Source organism: Leptonotus elevatus, chromosome 12, assembly GCF_054856555.1.
Source record: "Leptonotus elevatus isolate MCC_2025b chromosome 12, RoL_Lele_1.0, whole genome shotgun sequence".
NCBI lineage: Eukaryota > Metazoa > Chordata > Actinopteri > Syngnathiformes > Syngnathidae > Leptonotus > Leptonotus elevatus.
In genome coordinates, this window is record NC_141250.1 from 4489841 (window position 1) to 4509096 (window position 19256).

The 19256-nt window shown below is 39.6% G+C and overlaps 1 protein-coding gene across 3 annotated transcripts in view; it reads left to right on the forward strand.

Moving 5' to 3' along the window:
- Nucleotides 1-11496, forward strand: part of kalrna (kalirin RhoGEF kinase a) — a 142527-nt gene extending 131031 nt beyond the window's left edge. For 2 of the 3 annotated variants that reach the window (XM_086090380.1, XM_086090382.1), the window contains 12 exons: nucleotides 14-179; nucleotides 2325-2387; nucleotides 2789-2816; nucleotides 3695-3857; nucleotides 3918-4039; nucleotides 4591-4722; nucleotides 4799-4960; nucleotides 5105-5183; nucleotides 5279-5330; nucleotides 6890-7038; nucleotides 7219-7357; nucleotides 7435-11496. In XM_086090380.1, coding sequence (XP_085946506.1) covers nucleotides 14-179; nucleotides 2325-2387; nucleotides 2789-2816; nucleotides 3695-3857; nucleotides 3918-4039; nucleotides 4591-4722; nucleotides 4799-4960; nucleotides 5105-5183; nucleotides 5279-5330; nucleotides 6890-7038; nucleotides 7219-7357; nucleotides 7435-7992 — 1813 coding nt within the window. In that variant the 3' untranslated portion in view covers nucleotides 7993-11496. The remainder of the gene's footprint in view (nucleotides 1-13; nucleotides 180-2324; nucleotides 2388-2788; nucleotides 2817-3694; nucleotides 3858-3917; nucleotides 4040-4590; nucleotides 4723-4798; nucleotides 4961-5104; nucleotides 5184-5278; nucleotides 5331-6889; nucleotides 7039-7218; nucleotides 7358-7434) is intronic. The other variant, XM_086090381.1, reaches the window with a different exon arrangement.
- Nucleotides 11497-19256: the final 7760 nt, after the last annotated feature.

The window sequence follows — 19256 nt, forward strand, 5'->3', positions numbered from 1 at the left end:
CTGTACCGTACAGGAAGTCTCTATCATGGAACACACTGCGCGCTAGGAAGCGCGCTGAAGCCAAGGAGGTCTCTGCCTTGGGGGTCAGAGGTCAGGAGAATGGCCTCCTGCGTAAGACAAAAGAAACCACGCCCACTCCCCCGCTGCTCGCCTCCCCTGTTGCCAGGGCAAAGGGCAAAGTGAGTAACGGCGACGCGCCCCTGTCGCCTGCCTGCCCCCTGGCACACTATTCGCAAAACGTTGGGGATATTCGGCTTTCAAGTGAAATTCAAGATGAAACCAAAGTTTAAAAAAAATTGGTGCATTTTAGGTTTATCCTGGATTTTCAACTGAAAGTAGAATATTGCAATTTTTTTGTGAGTAATGTCGTTTTATGCTACCCTGTGTGCGCATGTTTGTGTGTTGTGAGCCCACAATGACACAGCACAGCTTTTCTGCCCAACTCCATTACAATGGTTCTCAACCAGGTATTATTAGCTAGCGTAACAACTTTATTTGTTTTTAATGAAAACTTGCAGCGTTGCCTTTGTCTGCTTTGTTAATTTGTATACCTGATAGGATTCAGCAAAATAAATATGTTAAGAAGAATAACTAGTTAAGCAGAAATAGAGCTAGTTGACTTGCATATGCTAAACTTACACTAGCTGCTTATTCATTTTGTTGTTTTATGTGACTATTAGCTGTATCTTTTGATGTGAATTAAGAGATGGCCAGCAGTTGAGAACCACTGAATTTCCAATTATGTTTAATTTATATACTTTTTTTTTTCATTTTCCCAATTTATTTTCCTTAAATATAAAATAAATAAATAGATAAAGTTAACAGATTTGACACTGCATGAAAACGGTTCATCTAAAACTACTGAATGTAGAATATTCCATTTCGAATCGCTACTGCCACCTGCTGAGGAAAAACTAAACTGCACATACCCTTCTTCACATACACACGCGCACGTTACGTCACATCCGCAGATAGGGCGCTGGAAATTCTAACCCGAATCCAGTCTGAAAACTATTGGCCTGTGATTTTCAGGAGTACCAGCGAAAATGTTAATCTACTAATTAGAAGACATTTCAGTCAAAATGGTCAAATAAAAAGGCTACTGTAAAGATATTTGGAGGCGGGGGGCGGGGGGTGTCCATATTGCAACTTTAAAATGAGTTAAATATAAAAATTTAAAAATAAATAAACAGTGCTCTTTATTCAGAAAACCCATGTCTGTGTTTCAGAGTACAGTTATGATAGACAGATGAAATGCTTAATATTATTTCAATATCAATCATCACAGGCACATAGCTTGAAACCATTAAACATACAGTACATATATTGTTTTGCTGCTTAACTATATCCCAAACATACAAAACTTTTCTAGTTATCAGAACGTTACACACAGAACATTCTTTGATATCTTGTCAGCTTTGGGTGAATGAGCGGAATTATCTTAGTGCTCTTTTTTGTGTTCAAATATTTTTGTTTACAAATATATATATTCCCACCACTTGGACCTCAGCAATTCATGTAGGCCTACAGTACTGTAATGTATGACCAAAAAAAATGCATACATAAATAAAGCCAGGATAAATGCAACAAGGCATGTTAAAATTCATCAAATCCAGGTCCAGAAAGTAAAAACCCTGCTACAGTTTGGCTTTAGCCTCAGGTGCTAGTTAGTTAGCACCCTAGCTACCTCCCATGGTGCGAGGGAGCTAGCTAGCGAGCTAGCACCAATTTTATTTTATATTTACTTTTTTCTTCTCTTTTTCTTTTTTTTACAAACTTGATTAAACTACACTAGTGCCCCCCTTTTAAAGTTATTTTTCTGTTTCGTCTTGTTTGATAGTTGTGTGCATGACTACTAGTAACAGCCTTTTTGTACTTAGCTGATTAATTTAGGTTTGGTTTTGGTACATTTGTTTTTGGACTAACACAAGTGATTACAAATGTGTTTTTAATGACATCAAGTATTCATTGAAAGCATTTGGAAGCATTTAAACATCACACAATACTACACATATGGTTGTAATACAAATTTTCAAAAGGGTAAGTATCAACTAGTTTTCTGGGTCGAGCCACCAGCGTCTCCTGTTCTGAAGGGCACTAACTACAAAAGACACAATTTAAGTCCTATCAATCCATTTTTATTTCCTCCTGTATTAATTTTATCTGTATTCCTTCTTGTTCTTTTCCACACTTCCTCTTTACCCCTTTTGCTATTCCTTCAACTTCACCTTCCACAACCTTTCTGACCCGTCCCTTGCTCCTACCATGCATTGCCATTATTGCATAACTGTATTTTCCACTGCTTCGCCTTCTTCCCCTATCAGGAAGTTCACACTTCAGATGAATCAGACTGTGATGATGACCTTGACCCAAAAACTGGCATGGAGGTATTTTGAAAAAAAAATGGGCATATATTAGTGTTGTTCCGATACAGTTTTTTGGCGACCGATTCGATTCCGTTTTTTGGCCCCCGATACCGGTACCTACCTAAGTTTTTTTTTTTTCAGCATAAAAAAGCTGTCTTACCATTGGTTCAGAGCATTCAAGGGCCAATAGAATATCTTAGCTCGGCATGCAGTGAACATGTCACACATCAGTGAATGTCGTGCATGAGCAAGACACAAGATCCTGCATCCGAATTAATGGTATCGGCATGTTACTTGTTAGTACTTCCCGATACCAATACCAGTATCGGAACATATATATATATATATTTTTTTTTTTTATAAAATAAGGGGGTGGGGGTTCACAAATGGAATAAATGTTTGTTTTAATGTCTGTTCTCCAGCTTCTCAACCCAAACTTCATCCAGGAAGGTAAGATAACTCTATAATAAAATAAAATTAATATTGCATTAAATACTTTGTTAGAAACATAAATTACCACTGAAATTGTTGAGAAATGATCTCAATGAATCAAAGTGCAAGTAAAAAAAAATAAGAGGATGACATTAGCTGATATCATACATAGTACAAAAACATGCCACCTCATGGCTGGGGTTGTGGCATTGCAAGATTTTTTTTATTAGGTACTATACATACTGCATTATTGGATAGAATGTGCTATAACACTCTAAAAATATTTGGGTCAAAAATAACCCAACTATGGGTAAAAAATGGGCCGTATCTTCTCTTATACAGCTAAATGCTTCATAACTCATTGGAAGGTGCTTCACAGTGCAGATGGACAATGACCCAAACAAAGCATACCACAAAAGCAACCAAAGTTTTTGGGGGGTTTGTTTTTTAAGGCAAATAAGTGTTATGCAATGGACAAGTCAGTCACTTGACTTGAATCCAATTGAGCATGCATTTCTCTTGCTGAAGACAAAATAAGGGAAAATGTTAGTCACAATTTGATTTAGGATTGTTCATTTGTCTCATTACTTTTGGTGTCTTAAAAAGCGGGTAGGATATATAATCTCTTGTGATCCCAACACCTCATATTCAAGATGAAAGTCGTCACTTAAAAATCATCTTGTTCATTTCTTTTCCAATCTATTGTGGTGATATTTAGAGCCAGAAAGATGAGAATTGTGTCCATGTCCCAATATTTATGAACCAGACTGTAGATCTGCCTCTAAACTGGGGCCATAGTTTGACCACTCCTGCTTTCTCAGCATTGTCACGATCAATTCTTTATCTGGAGACACACTACACGTTCTCTGTCTTTGATCCCATATGATTGAGCGTAGTGGCTCCAGAGTTCCTGGTGCTGCTCTCAGACGTAGTGTGTGCCTTCGGGGAGACGGTGGTCCTCTGCTGCAAAGTGTGTGGACGACCCAAACCCTCCGTTACCCTGAAGGGCCCCGACCAGAACCCGGTGACCAGCAACAGTCGTTTCACCATCAACATAAGGTACAGTCGTAGCTTCTCCTGTCGCATTTGCTCTTTTTTTTATCTCTATGTCATCTTCAGGGACACGGGTGACATCTTGTTAAAGATTTGCAACCTAATGCCGCAGGACACCGGCATCTACACCTGTGTGGCCGTCAATGATCACGGCTCGGCCTCCTCATCTGCCTCCATTAAAGTGCAAGGTAATGTAAAATCTCTGAAGCTCCTTTAGGTAGAAGCATGTGTGGCTGAAGACAAACTGGCAGGGTTTTTACTCTCAAGACCTGGATTTACCGCAATTTGCTCTGGGAAACATTGGTTGGCAACTTGCCACACAACCACCTTTTTTTATTTACTTTATTTTTATTTATTTTATTTTTCCTGAGAGAGCTCAGTGTTGTTCATTCAGTAATCTTACCGATTTGACATGTCATCATCATTGCTCTCTCTCTTTTTTTTCTTTATGTGCGTGAGTATGTGCGTGTGCGGGTGTGTGTGTGCATATGTGCGTGCGTGTGAGTGTGTGCTCATTAATTCACCTAAAACCTATTAAAAATCCCATACCGTTCACCTAAACCGAATACTTCAGAATCCTGCTAGTCGTGAAGTTGTCAGGAAACCCGAGGAAGGATCAAAGAAAAGAAAGAAGAGTGAGATCGAGCACCGACCAGACATCACCTACTACCCACCGGCTTAATCCTCTTCCGTAACTTTCTATGTCGCTGATGTGCAGTATATTTTTGTTGCTGTGAAGGTATTCCAGCAGCCCCTGGGAGACCGGTGGCTCAGGAGGCCAGCAGTACAGCCGTGATGCTCCACTGGCCGCCTCCGGCCTCCTCTGCTCACTGTGCAGTCAGCAGCTACATGGTGGAGTACCGCCAGGAAGGTAGAAGTCGACCTTTTTGTTTTGGGAAATCGAATAATTTTGACATGCCGAGGCTGACCTATTCTCCTCTGGCCAGACTCGCTGCTATGGCAACAGGTGTCCACCAGCACGGAAGAGTGTCTTCAAATCGACACCCTCATCCCCGGCGGGCACTACCAGTTTAGAGTGCGAGCGTCCAACCGCTGGGGGCTCGGCCCGCCGTCAGAGCCCTCTAATATGGTTTCGCTGTCCAGCAGTAGTAAGAATACAAGACACACACAAAAATGAATGAACAATCAATGTTGAGTGAAGTTGCTAAATGATAAATAAAAAAATGCTAAAATGTTAATTAAATTATAGTTAAATAAGATTATCCCTTTAATCCATTTGTTTCCTTGCATAGACTCTGCTTATGACGGAACAGGAATCCAGTGGAAAGAAAACTTTGAGTCAACGTTCTCTGAGATTTGTGAGATTGGAAGGTAAAATATGCGCAAAATATAAAAGTTTTTGTTATCATTTCAGCTCAAACATGGATAATTATGTGAAACATAATTATTTTTCTTTTTTTCACCAGGGGACGTTTCTCAGTGGTGCGAAAATGTCTCAACAAGTCCACAAAAAAAGAGGTGAGCGTTCAATTCAGTTTTCGGTACAACTGCACCATCCAACACAAACAAGTTGAAACATACTGTACTTGTACAAAATTAAACATACAATACTTGCTTATTTTAGAAGTGACAGTACCCGGCAGTAATGTGCCGACTCTGCAGGGAGCTTAGCCTGGTGGTAGGGGGGGTGGGGGGGGGGGGGGGGGGGGGGTTGCTGGCAAAGAGAAGCCTGGTGGGCTGCCAGGGTAATACAACTCTAAGAGAAAGCCTGAATCTTTTTCAAAACCAAAAGGTAAACATAGCTGCAGTGTTAGCTCAAATTAGCTAAATATAACATTACCAACATTTTATTTTTACCCTGATGTTTTTTTGTTTTTGTTTTTCTTTGCCCTCTTGTGGTTAAGATCAGGGAATGTTGTAAATATTTGTCAACACTGTGTGTATGAATCCATATGAGATTCCTTTAGGCGGGGGGGGGTGGGGGGGTACTGCCGTTCCCTGTTCTGCTGCATTGGGCTTGGGGCGCGGGCTGTGTTGGGACGCTCCGGGCTCCTGGGTTTGCTCTCTGGCCGGTAGCCCCCGGGGGTTTGTGCCCTGGTGCTACCGCGGCCTGGGGAGCCCTGGGGGGTTTTGCTTGCCCTGTCCTGGCCAGGGTCGACGGCTCCCTTCTTTGGTAGAGGTTTTCATGCATAACTAGATCCATCACGCCAGCATCTACCGAAATTCAAACACAATCTGCTTCTTCCTCTAGTCACTGAATCGGTGGAGGCTGATGTCTGTGGATCTCACTCTTCTTCATCTATCCTCCCTTCCTTTTTCAGTCTTTCCTTTGGTCTCTTGAGGTCTCCCTAATTTGTTGGAATTTAGATGTTTCTGGGGTTGGTGAAAGATTCTGGTTTGTAACCCTGTGGGTAGTAGGTGGTACCAGGTCGGTGCTGGATTTCACTTTTCTTTATTTTCTTTGATCCTTGCTCGGGTCTCCCAACTTCACGACTCTAGCAGGATTCTGAAGTCTTCGGTTTTGGTGAATTAATAGTTCACCCCTAGATGGCGCTAAGTATTACACACTGTCTCTTTAAAACCCGGGACACTACAATTTTGCTGAAAATCAAATATACAATAAATTCTCACCAGGAACTATTTATAACAAATTTAATCATTAGTCAATCTGGAGAGTGGTGTTGGTGGTTGTGTTATTACTTTAGATAATGTTAAATGCTATCTTGCCAGAGGCAAATGCCAGAAACACTCAGCTCGGAAGCAGGAAATAGTTCTGACACAAATGTGAATGTAAAAGTAAATGGGAAGAAGTTTAACAGTTCAATTCCTTTTTCATTGGTTTATCGTATGAATCGTTACCAAAAACAAGTCGAGTGGGACCTGCGTAAAAGTGGGACACAACAGTGAGACCGGCAAAATCTGCAACTGTCTTGTTTAACCGGGATGTCAAACCACCCTAATCTTCTATACAATTTATCCTCACTATTTGGAAAATGTTTGGCTAAGTTGCCAATGTTTGGATGTTTTTACGTTAACGTATGTTGATTGATTTCATGCTGTGGCGCTGTCACTGGCAGGTGGCGGTGAAGATTGTGAGCAAGAAAATGCAAAAGAAGGAGCAGACGGCTCATGAGGCCGACATCCTCCAACATGTGCAGAACCACCAGCTGGTGGCGCTGTTGGACACCTACGAGTCCCCCACATCAGTGATGCTAATCCTGGAGCTGTAAGAGACCACTTTATACAAGAAACTGCTGCAGATCTAGCTTGTGAAGGATTGTTCCACATACTGTAGGAGAATTCACTAAATTGCCGTTGATGACTGGTGACCGGTCCAGGTTCAAGCTTCATCTGGGATTGATGGAGAAACGAAATTATGGTTCTGAAAAATATTTGTGTTTCTCAGGCTGGAGGACGGTCGTCTCTTTGACTACCTTGTTGCCCACGATGAGCTGATGGAGGAAAAGGTGGCCTTCTTCATCCGAGAAATACTGGAAGCCCTGCAGCACCTTCACACGTGCCGAGTTGCACACCTGGACCTAAAGGTGAGCACACATTGTATTTGACTCATTATGTTTCAGTTGGCTGATATCAGAGGATTTTTTCCCCTTCTCTCTCCAAGCCTGAGAACATCATGGTGGAGCTTCATTCTCCCACCCCGTGCATCAAGCTCATTGACCTTGGTGATGCTGTGCAGTTGTCAGCACACCGCCGCTACGTCCACCTGTTGCTGGGAAACCCGGAGTTCGCAGCGCCTGAGCTCATCTGCGGCACCCCAGTCTCTGTCGCTACCGACGTGTGGAGCGTTGGCGTTCTGGCTTACGTCATGCTCAGCGGCGTGTCGCCCTTTCTGGATGAGTCTCCCGAGGAAACCTGCGTCAACATCTGCCGCCTCGACTTTTGCTTCCCAGATGATTACTTCAGGGATGTGAGCCAGGCGGCGAGAGATTTTGTGTCCTCTGTGCTCCAACAAGATCCTAGGAAAAGGCCGACTGCTACTTCCTGCTTGCAGCACCCGTGGGTAGGTCGCGGAGGAGCTCACGGCGGGGAGTACTCCAAGACACCTCTGGACACGACGCGATTGGCCACGTTTATTGATCGAAGAAGACAACTTCATGATGTGCGTCCCATCACTAACATCAAGGGACTTGTGAGCAACAGTATGGGGAACTCACTGTGACAAAGATGAGTGTTGGGACGCTTGGTAGCAAAACCTGCCACAAGATCGGAAATATATTTTCTGGATTTAACTATCAGATCTATTTATTAATATACTGTATGGATGTCTAAATCATGGATTTGTTTGCTATTGCTGGCCTTTCCCACTCCTCAGAACCAGATAAAAATGTTGCCTAATGTTTCTTCTGTTCTGTTGTTGCATTGTTCCAATCTTCACTCTGGTCCTCAAGATGCCTGGAGCCCAAAGATATTTGCCTTTGGTTTCAAAGACACTGTGAATGCTCTTGGACAAAAGTCATGGTCGCCTCTAGTCCTTGAACCTGCTGAATGACAGTAGACAAGGTTATGTTGCTTACTCACACACAGATACAAAAGATCAGCCTTGAGAATGTTTCTCTAGTTTTTTGGCCAGAGAAACCTCACGCCATCTGGCAAGTGTTGTCATTCTAGGACAAAAAGGGAGGCGTGGCGATGATCTCCCTCTCTGGTCTTAAAACCTGGCTAGGAAAAACATGTTAGTCAGTGACACTCAAACATTTCTTGGATGAGAACCGAGGTAGCTTTTGTCTGTCTGTCTAGTGGACAGAGAACTCTCCCCCACTCAAGGACCACAGGGAGTAGGAGAACTTCATGCCTATAAGTTATTTCACCTGGACAACCTGTAGTGCTTAGACTTGACTGGAACTTGGATCTGCACTGAGGTGGCTTCAGTATTTCTTTAGCCATCTGAATGATTCCCAATCTGTGATGAGTGGGCAGTGGTTCATTTCTGTTTGTTAAACATGAGTGGGGTTATTTAACCTAAGGACACTACTAGCTGTTGCTCAGGAACACTCGGAATGGCATTTAAATCAGGAAATGATTTTTGTCTTTTGCCTAAACCAGACCAGTTATGTCATATGAAGCTAACGTGCTGTTGCTCAGTCAGGAACATTCGGAGCCAACTTGTATCAGCATTGATGTCGCTTCGGACTCCAGCGGATTGGTCTCCGGAGGAGAACGTTGTCACTCAATGATATAATGGAGAAGGTGATATTCATCATTGGTCCTTAAGACAGCCTAACATGTATTTTACCTAAGGATAACATACACTTGTTCAGGGTCACTCGGACAGCGTTTGGATCAAGAGCATTCTAACTCATTCTAACAACCAATTAAACATTTTTTAAAATTACACCCTTTCCTACCATCCATAATATGTTAGTGGTCTGTTCCTCATGTCATTGATGCCTATTCTCATCTTTCTTACGTTGAACAGTCTTCAGGCAATCAGGTGAAAGCCGGTTAAGAAACATTGCAATCCCCTCGTCGAAGCAGATCTGTTAATGAAAGCCAAGGTTTCTTAATGATTTACAGTAGGCCTACTTGGTTAAAAATGTTTATCTTGTAATTCTTACACGCACAGTTTTTATTTTTAAAGACAAAAAAGGATTTTGTTTACCTTTACTAGTTTTTAAAAAGTAAAACGGTGACTGTAGGAATTTCAGTGTTAGAGTAGTTGCTCTCAGCTAATCGTGTCCGATGTTATGCTAGCTTTATTGCCGCTAACATTAGCTTTGGCCGCTAACCAGGAACTTAATTCAACAATAAATATGGTGCATCCCTGAGCTAAATAATAAATGTAGCGTAAGGGGGCTTTTACATTAGAACCCTTTAGTTTATTTGAATCAAACTTTGTTTGTTTCCTGTCTGGTGCGCTTTAGTTGGTCACATCTGGACACAGCAAACTCTGGTGCAACTCTTTCTATATGAGTTCATCAATATTACCCTAAAGGTCTTTTTTCCCACTCAAAAATATTAGAGAGTTGACTTCATGGACACTCCTGTGAGTTAGCATGTTTGCACTTAGCATCCGCATAGCCTGGTTGTCTAGATGAAAAAAAAATTGTTAGTGAGCGCCAGGAGCGCCGTGATATTCTTGTAACCAAGAAAGAAGTGTGTGAATATGATTAGTTTTAGCACATTTTATTTGATTTTTTACGAACCAAAAACATTCTTTACAAACCCATCTACTGATTCAAACCAGAGAAAGTGAGATACAGGTGTGAAATCATCCTGAGTCAAAGCTGTTAGCAAAGATTTGTATGTGTGCACAATACAGATCACGTTGTTCACAAGATCACAACATAGTCCAAAAAGAACATTTATTTTCGTTTTTATTCATTTATTTTAATTTTGGTGAAAGCTAGTCTCAGTTTTTCATGGAAAACTGTCTTCTTCTTTTTTGTTTATCCATTTATTAAACAATTATTGGGGTTTAAAAAGCAAGGGTTCACAGTGTATCTGATTGTAAATGACCAGCTTCCCCACTGCAACATAAAGAATGTAATGTTAAGCCTTATTGATTCATGCAATCAAATCATATACAATGTACAATATAATATATATGTTTGTCATGGTTTTGACCCTGATGGAATTTGAGGTGCTTACAACTTTTTCGTCAATGTGTCTCAAACTTATTTTTGATCAACATTTCCTCCATTTCTTTTTCAACACATTTATTATGGATGTAGTTAAGTTTTTTTTGGTTTCTATGGTAATGATGGTCTGAATCCACTGCATAAACACTGAATGTTTCTGTTTTCGATGGTATATTGTATGTTAATTTATATTGATGCTGTGGTTGGAGTCAAGTTTTTAATCATGATTTTGACTGGTCTGGTCTGAAATCATACAAAAGGACTGGTTTGAAATAAGAAAATACTAGTTCACAACAACAGACTGAATTGCAGTGCACTCCCTCCACTGACCAATAATTGACTTTGGGATTAACTGTCTGGACCACATGGAGGTCGAAGCAATCCTTGATTGTTCAGAAAAGGAAAATGAGTCCTGGACCTCATGTGAACACTGCAACACCTCTATGGATACTTTAGCTTTGATGCTCAATGTTTACAACTAAATGTGTGGTGTCTTAAGTAGAATGTAGAATCTGAGGCACTGTGCATGTCAAATCACATCTGATGTTTGAAAGAACATGTTAATAGTGGAAAATGACTTCCCACACCGTAACTTTGTGCTCTTTATCTACCAGCGTCCGAAGGCTTGTATTTAGCTTTTAAATGTGATTCCATTGGTAATTTATAGCTTCTCATAGCTTCTCATAGCTCGCCCTGGTTCTGTTCTCCATTTAGAATGATCCTGTGATTGACTGGTGACCTGTGCAGGGTGTAGTGCACCTATCGCCCTATCAGCAACCTAGAACAGGATATACGAATATATAAGTATTTCATACACAATTGTAAGCATTTACTTTGTAAAGGCCTTATATGGCTTTAACAATTATTTGTGTTTTCCATCAAAGTTCTAAATAGTTCTCAAACTGCCACAAAGTTGCGACAGTAAAGCTCAACTTCCCTTCTCATCAAACACCTGCTGACCTGAGCTGTATATTCCGATGATGAACATTGCATAGTCATCAACACTGTTAGTTACGTTCCCGAATGACCCACGTCTGTACATCGTTAAGCGATCATCAAACCTGCTGGTTTGTTACTGTTTACTAATTAAAAAAAAAAAAAAAGTTGTTTTTTTATGTTTTATTTCAATCTGTGCCTGATGTGATTTTTGTTTTTACTGCATGAGCCCCTAATGAAATGTGTAACGTGAGGGTTCGCTGGTGGTTAATGGAACACTCTTTAGAAGATGAGAAAGCTGGATGGAGACGGATTTCTTCTGCAACGCAGTTTACTCGTCACACACGCAGCTACAGCGTCAACACTTCCTGACAACTCATGGGGCTCCAGGTGGCGGAGTGGTACCGTCACTTGCCTACGATGTTGGCGTGGGTTGCTTCCCCGTGTGTGTGAGTGTGTTGGGGGGAAAAAACAACTTCCTAACAACTCATTAGCTGACTAACACTAACCAATCAGGAGCTAGCAAACTTTAGGTTAATGCAAGTGAATTAGAACAGCAGATAGAGTATATTTAAAAAATATATAAATGTGTAAATAATAATTCTAGAAACATATATGTATAAGTAACTATATATTTTACAAAATTCACTTAAATCGTATTCATTTCTTCACCATAAAAATGTTTCCCAACCATTTTTGGAGGGTCAGTGAGCCGCTGGGCTGTTCCTGTTTTTATGCTGGTTTCCTGTTTTTATGCTGGTTGATCAACAGATGGCAGCACACACTTATTTATAGCACAGTATTGTAACAGAATAAAATAGGAGCTTGTCTTTTATGTGTGTACATGGACACATAATACCATCTTTAGTGTACTCTAGTGTCAATTTAGTCAACAAAAGGTTTGTTCATTCCATTTTTTTCTCTTATATCCAACCCAACATGTTCCCACTAAAATACTAAAATGTATAAAAACCAAGTAACAACTGTCATGTTTGAAGTAAAATCTAACTTTGAAAGTTTGTCATCATTGTGACGGTTTTCTGCTGGCACAGGCCTCAATTCCCAACCAAGTTAGCATCCAGTTTGTCTTTTCGGAAAAGCGTGCGTTTGGCTTTTGGAGAGACATGAAAGCATAAGCCAGTGTGAAGAGGAGGAGGCGGCGGTCGGCTTTGTGTCACAAGGACTGGAAGTCGGAGCTGTTTTTGGAAGGTCGACGCTCCTGCCACTCATGCTTAGGCAGCATTAGATGCCTTTTGCTGGCGTGAACACACCGTTACAACGGACGTTTTGTCCCACAGGCCCTGACCCCCTCCTTCGTAGACCAATGTGCCAATGAGTCGAAAATACCCCCTGCAGAAGAATGTTAAAGAAGCACTCAAATTCAAGTCTTTCTTCAACTTTTTTTTCTCCATGATTTGGTTGTTCTCTTTCCTCCTCCTGCTCTCATCTCTTTATTTATTCATTTCATTCCAGTCACAACTCTTTGACGGTAATGAATGAGTGTGCGTGTGACTGTGCGTCATTGCCTTCTGATGCCGCGATGTCTCATAGGCTTCATTTACCTTAAATTACTTTACTACCTCAATCATCATCATTCTACATATTTTTAAGGGAATAATGATTTCTAAACATATTTTCAGATGTTTCTATTAATAAAGGTTTACTTTGCGAGCTCACATGCTAACCTAAAGTAATCATCTAATGCCAGCTGCAGTCTGGAAAACCAGTATTAATCAACTGTCATTCTTAAATATCACTTTGTTCTTGTATCAAAATCTTTATTCTTATTAAATGAAATTGAAACTTCAATATAGAAATTCTCAATTGTTTTAATTGGGGCTGTCACTAACAAATCTTTTTAGAATCAATTACAGTATTATTTTGATTATTTCATCGACCCCCACACACATTTTTATTTGGGAAAATGTCTAACAGTGATATAATTGTGCCTTGTCAGTAAATGTATGATTTTGGATGAGTGATTATTCACAAGACACACATGTTCCCTTTTTTTTATATATATACTAAAATGTAATCTCATCAATGGAAGTTATGCAGCTATCGTTGGCTAACTAAAGATAGTTACTATCTTGAAAACAGCACAAAACTATACGTGTCACACTTTACATTAAAGGTTTTAGACTTTTGATGAATTGACATAGCACTAAAGAGCAATTCAATTATTGTCAAAGATTTTCACTACAGCATTTGCATTAGGACTTGCTGTCGATTTCCCTTGAACAGCAAGAGAACACAGTATTGAAAGATTTTTGTCAGTCCGATTCCAGGCAAAATAATGCACAAAAGAGCAAAGGTTGCTTGAGCTGAGCATTGCTTCAAAGCACCTACTCGGCCAATCAGATTAGTCTGAAGTTACAACCTTCTTACAGCCACTAGGGGGATATATTTGCATAGTATTGCTAAGGTGTGCTGTGACGTGGAAAAAGCCTCAGTCCATGTTGACCGCCTCTTCATCAGCACTTTTACAATGTTTTGGATTCCTAACACCTGAAGCATACACAATGGGTGTGTGTAATGCATTAGAAATGAATACAGCACTGAAAAAACAGATTGTTACTACTTCCTGCTCCTCGACTTAAAGGAAAAAACGGGTGGAATATTCAATGAAAACGATATTTCACAGATGTTCTTTCTTGTCTGTCGTCTTGGAACAGGTGTGTGTGTGTGTGTGTGTGTGTGTGTGTGTGTGTGTGTGTGTGTGTGTGTGTGTGTGTGTGTGTGTGTGTGTATTGTACAAATGCTCAAAGGCACACACACATGCGCACACACACACACAGACACACACACATTGACGCACACATCTGGCGTCTGGACTCAATACATTATTCAGGGGCCTTTTACTATGATTTATTCACAGTATGACCGGAGTGTTCGTGTGCATGTGTATGTGTGTGTAAAGACAAGCTGCATGCAGAAAGAGCAGACGGCAATAAAGGCAAGGAGGGATGACAACACAGTCTGATGAATTAGAGAAGTGAAAGGTCAAGGGGAAGTGATAGACTAGAGACAACAACTTGCAACGTCTTCGATCAACTCTCTGATCTGATGTCAACCTGGTGAAATTTTTACAATCATCAGAGGCTTTAAACATGGCTCGAATGTGTAGAGATGTGTAGACATAAGACAAGCCAAAGAATTTGAGAGTGGAGACAGCACCTTGATATTCATGATTTTGAAGCTTCATTTTACTGTATAAACTTGCTGATTTTTTTTAATCATTCAAACTTGGCAGTTTTCTCTGTGGTGTGTCAAATTTACAAGACAAAAAAATGTTGATTTTTTTCCAGCAATTGTTTGTTGAACTCCAAATTGTTCGACTTTCAGATCTTTTGACTTGAATGCGGCTGTACACACACACACAAATACCCCCACACCCCCACGCACACACACGCACGCACACACACACACACACACTGACCTGACATATTGCTACTTCCCAAGCCTGCTGCGTCTTTAAGGTGCTTTTGGCGCTTTTGTCGACATTCATGTGGCTGTTTACCATATCAAGGGCCAGTGAATGTGTCAACCTTTGTCGAGGCTTTTTCCCATCGACACACACACACACACATACACACAGAGTTTTTGGATGCCATGTGCACAACATCACACAAAAAAATGGCCTCCACCCAATGACAATTATATACAGTGAGGAAAATAAGTATTTGAACACCCTGCGATTTTTACCACTTTGAAAACATGGAAGGGTCTGACATTTTCCTCATAGGAGCATGTCCACTGTGAAAGTCACAATCTAGAATAAAAAAAAATCAGAAAATCACATTGTATGATTTTTAAAGAATTTATTTGTGTGTCAGTACTGGAAATATGTATTTTAAAATGTGCTAATCAGCAAGAATTACGGCTCTCTCTCAAAGACCTGTTACTGAGCCTTCAATAAGTCCATCTGCTATCCACTTACTAATTTAACTTAGCAGTACCTTTTTGAGATTGTTAGGTGCATAACAACACATATGTACCTCACAATCTGTCAGACTACAACTGCTGCCATCGGCAAAACCAAAGAGCTTTCAAAAGACACCAGGGACAAATTGGTAGATGATGATAGGTGATGTAGCCCACGCCGGGGCAATTGCCAAGCAGCTTGGTGAAAAAAGATCAACTGCTGGAGCAATTGCTAGAAAATAAAAGAGGGTAATGGTGACTGTCAAGCTTCCTTGGACTGAGGCTCCAGGCAAGATTTCAAATTTGTGGGGTATCAGTGAGGCTAAGAAGGGGTGAGGAATCAGCCCAGAACTACACTGGAGGAGCTGCTCAATGACCTGAAGAGAGCTGGGACCATTGTTTCAAAGGTTACTATTGCTAATACACTAAGCAGTCATGGTATAAAATCATGCATCGCAAAGAAGGTTCCCCTGCTTAAGTCAGCACACGTCCAGGCTAGTTTGAAGTTTAGCAAAGACCATAAGAACGATCCAGAGGAATCATGGGAGAAAGTCATGTGGTCAGATGAGACCAAAGTAGAATTTTCTGGTCTTAACTCCACTCGCCACGTTTGGAGGAAGAAAGAGGACGAGTACCATTCCAAGAACACAATCTCTGCTGTGAAGTATGGAGGTGGAAGCGTCATGCATATATATATATATATATATATATATATATATATATATATATATATATATATATATATATATATATATATATATATATATATATATATATATATATATATATATATATATATATATATATATATACATACATACATACATACATACATATATTTTGACAAGACAAAAGTTGAGCTTTTTGGACGGTGTGTGTCTTATTACACCTGGCATAAAAAAAAAGATAATCGCACTAACAGTCAAACATGGCGGTGGTAGTGTGACGGTCAGAGGTTGCTCCGCTATTTCAGGACTGGACGACTTGCTGTAATTGATGGAACCACGAATTCTCACCTTTACCAGAAAACCGTGAGGGAGAATATTTGGCCATTTGTTTGTGACCCCAAGCTGAGCACATTTGGGTTTTGGATCAGGACAACTATTAAAAAGGTTGGTTGGTACTCGGTTATATAATTGTCAGATTTTTACATTTGTTTATAGCATAGCATAGCATCAAGACTACTAGAACAAAAGACAGAAAGCACTTGCACATATATGGATTCAATCAGAAGCAGATGTGCACTCAATGAGGAAAAATATGAAGAAAAAAAACAATAAACGGCATACTATATTGTAGATAAAACCCTGTGATTGCGTGTGTTTAGCAGCCAAAAGTTGTTCTTGATTAAAAGAAAATCATCATGTAACACATCCAGCAAGTTTTTGTCATCTACAATAAAACTCAAATAGCAAATAAATAAGTGCAATTATTATTGCCATGCCTATAAACTAATACATGGAAAATGTATTTAATCAGGCATATCTGGGCCCCTCCAGATTCACGTACTGCAACGACTGAATGCCAATGTTTAGCATTAACTAAAAAGTATGAATTTGAGAAAATTCTCTGATTGAGCTAAATCCTTCAAATCCTTCTTGAGGATTATTATCTAACAAGTGAATCGCCTCGCATTCTTACCAATGCAATGTGCATGTAATGCTTCCCCAGACGTATTGGTACAACCGTACATCAGACACTGTGGCATTTTTGCCACAAAGACAGAAAATAACGCGAAAACGCCACATGTATTCCAGTTAGGTGCACGTAGCGTTTGCTCCACTTTTCCCTATGGCAAGTGGGCAGCATTGTGAGTTCAACTAATATATACTTGTGAGTTCATCATAAGTCCGTGGTGCTCTTCCGCGGCTGACGTGCAACCAACATGTCCCATAAGTATTAAAAGTACATAAAACTTCCAGCAATTTGAAGTGTGTATATTTGTGAAAGCATGTGTGCAAGGAGTGAATTAAAAGTGCAACGATGCACAAATGTCAAAACGAAGTGTGGGCCACAAAAATCAGTGAAGGACATGCATTATGTAGTATAGGATGGACTGAGCCATGCAACTTTCATGTATATACAGACAGTATATTCTGTGTATACTCAGCCGCCATAACATTTGGCACTCCTGCAAAACACAACTGTATCAAATATTCTAAAACACATTTGTACAATTAAGGCCTTCCTTCCAGTACAGGCATCTGCAGTTCATTAATAAACACCATAATAGATAAAAAAAAAAAAAATTCTAGACATAAACATGGAAGCCCTTAAATGCTTCCTAGGTCCATCATGATATAATGTGCCATATAGTAATGAGAATTATAAGAATGAAAATGAACATGATTTCATTGATTAGTAATGGCAAAAAGGATTACCCGGCTGCCATTGTCTGGCGAGCAATCCAGGATGCACTACGCTTCTATCGATGTTTGTTAATTTCAACTCTTGTACTCAATTCTTGAGTAGTCACTGATACCAAGTACCGATACCACTAGTACATAAAATCGCCCCCCAAATAACAATGGCAGGTTATTTTAAAGAAATACCTATATGTAGAATTTTCCTTAAAATTCATGGCGATTTTCTATTCTTCTAATTTCTAGTTCTTCATCATAAAACGGCCACAAGAGGATGGCCAATTCTGTTATCGAGTACTAACAACTTAAAATAAAGCTGGTATCGGCACCAATACTGATACCTGGCAGGGCTCTAAGGCGGTGGTTCTCAAATGGGGTTTGTGTACCCCTGGGGGTACGTGAAGGCACTCCAGGGGTCACACAAGACTTTAAAATAAATTCAAAAATACTTTTTTAAATAATTATAAAATTATGTAAATATTTTAGGAAAATACAAGTTCATAAAATGAATTTTAGATTCAGGGTATTCAATTTATTTTTGCTAAAAACCCAGTTTCTCCAAATCAGAATTGTTCGACCCAACCTGTCATGTGCCACCAAGCATCATTTGTCAATCATTTGAAAATTTTATTTAGAATTAAGTTAATGATTACTTTTTCAGAACAGATCTTTACTATGATTGCAAAGGATGACACTTAATGGTGATCATTTGTATGTGCACAAATCTTTAGTTGTAATTAAGTAAATTCTTTCATTTTTGGTGATATCTTTTGAATTCCAAATAGTTCAAGAGAGAACACTATACAAATGTAGTTCAAAATAAGTTCAAGTTTGAAATTATTTTTCACAAGGAAAACAGTTTGAATGTAAACCCTAGGTACAGCAACGATGCTGCATGCGCCACTGGAAAATAAATAAATAATTTTGTTGCACAGATTAGTCAATAAACCCTAAATACAGAAAATGCAGACATCTTTATTTTCTTAAAATTTAAGACAAACATTATTCGAAAATAAAAGAAATACATACAATTAAAAAAAACAGAAAACAAGATTCTGTTCGAAAAGGGTGTAGGAAGAAGTAAAACGACTTATCTAGGCCCCTTATTCCTTGTCAAAAATGTACCACTTAAATTCACCCTGAAACCGTATTCAGGTTATAACAATTTAGATTGCAAATACAGTAACAGCTAAATCAGGCAAATAACAACATATAACACAAAATGTAAGCAAAAATAAAGAAATTGACATCGCTGGATACAAGACACTCATGTTGATGTTAATTTTAAATAAGATTAATGCTGTAAAACTGCGGTGTTAAATGTGATGCGGTTGAAACTTTTGTGCTGGCTCACCCAAGAAATAAAGTTGGTTGCAACAGTCCAACCAGGGCGAAAAGTTAATCTAGAGCACTGCCTGATAAAAAGTAAAAAACTTGATGATAATAATAGAACATGAAATTGAACTTAATGTTGCTGCTTCGGGAATATAACTGATTGCTAAGCATCATATGAGCTACACAATTACAGCAACTAAATAGCAAATGCATGTTCCTAACTAGATGCTAACGTAAATAGCATGTAGCTTGTTATGATCTTTTTTTTAAGTGAGTGGTTGTTTAGT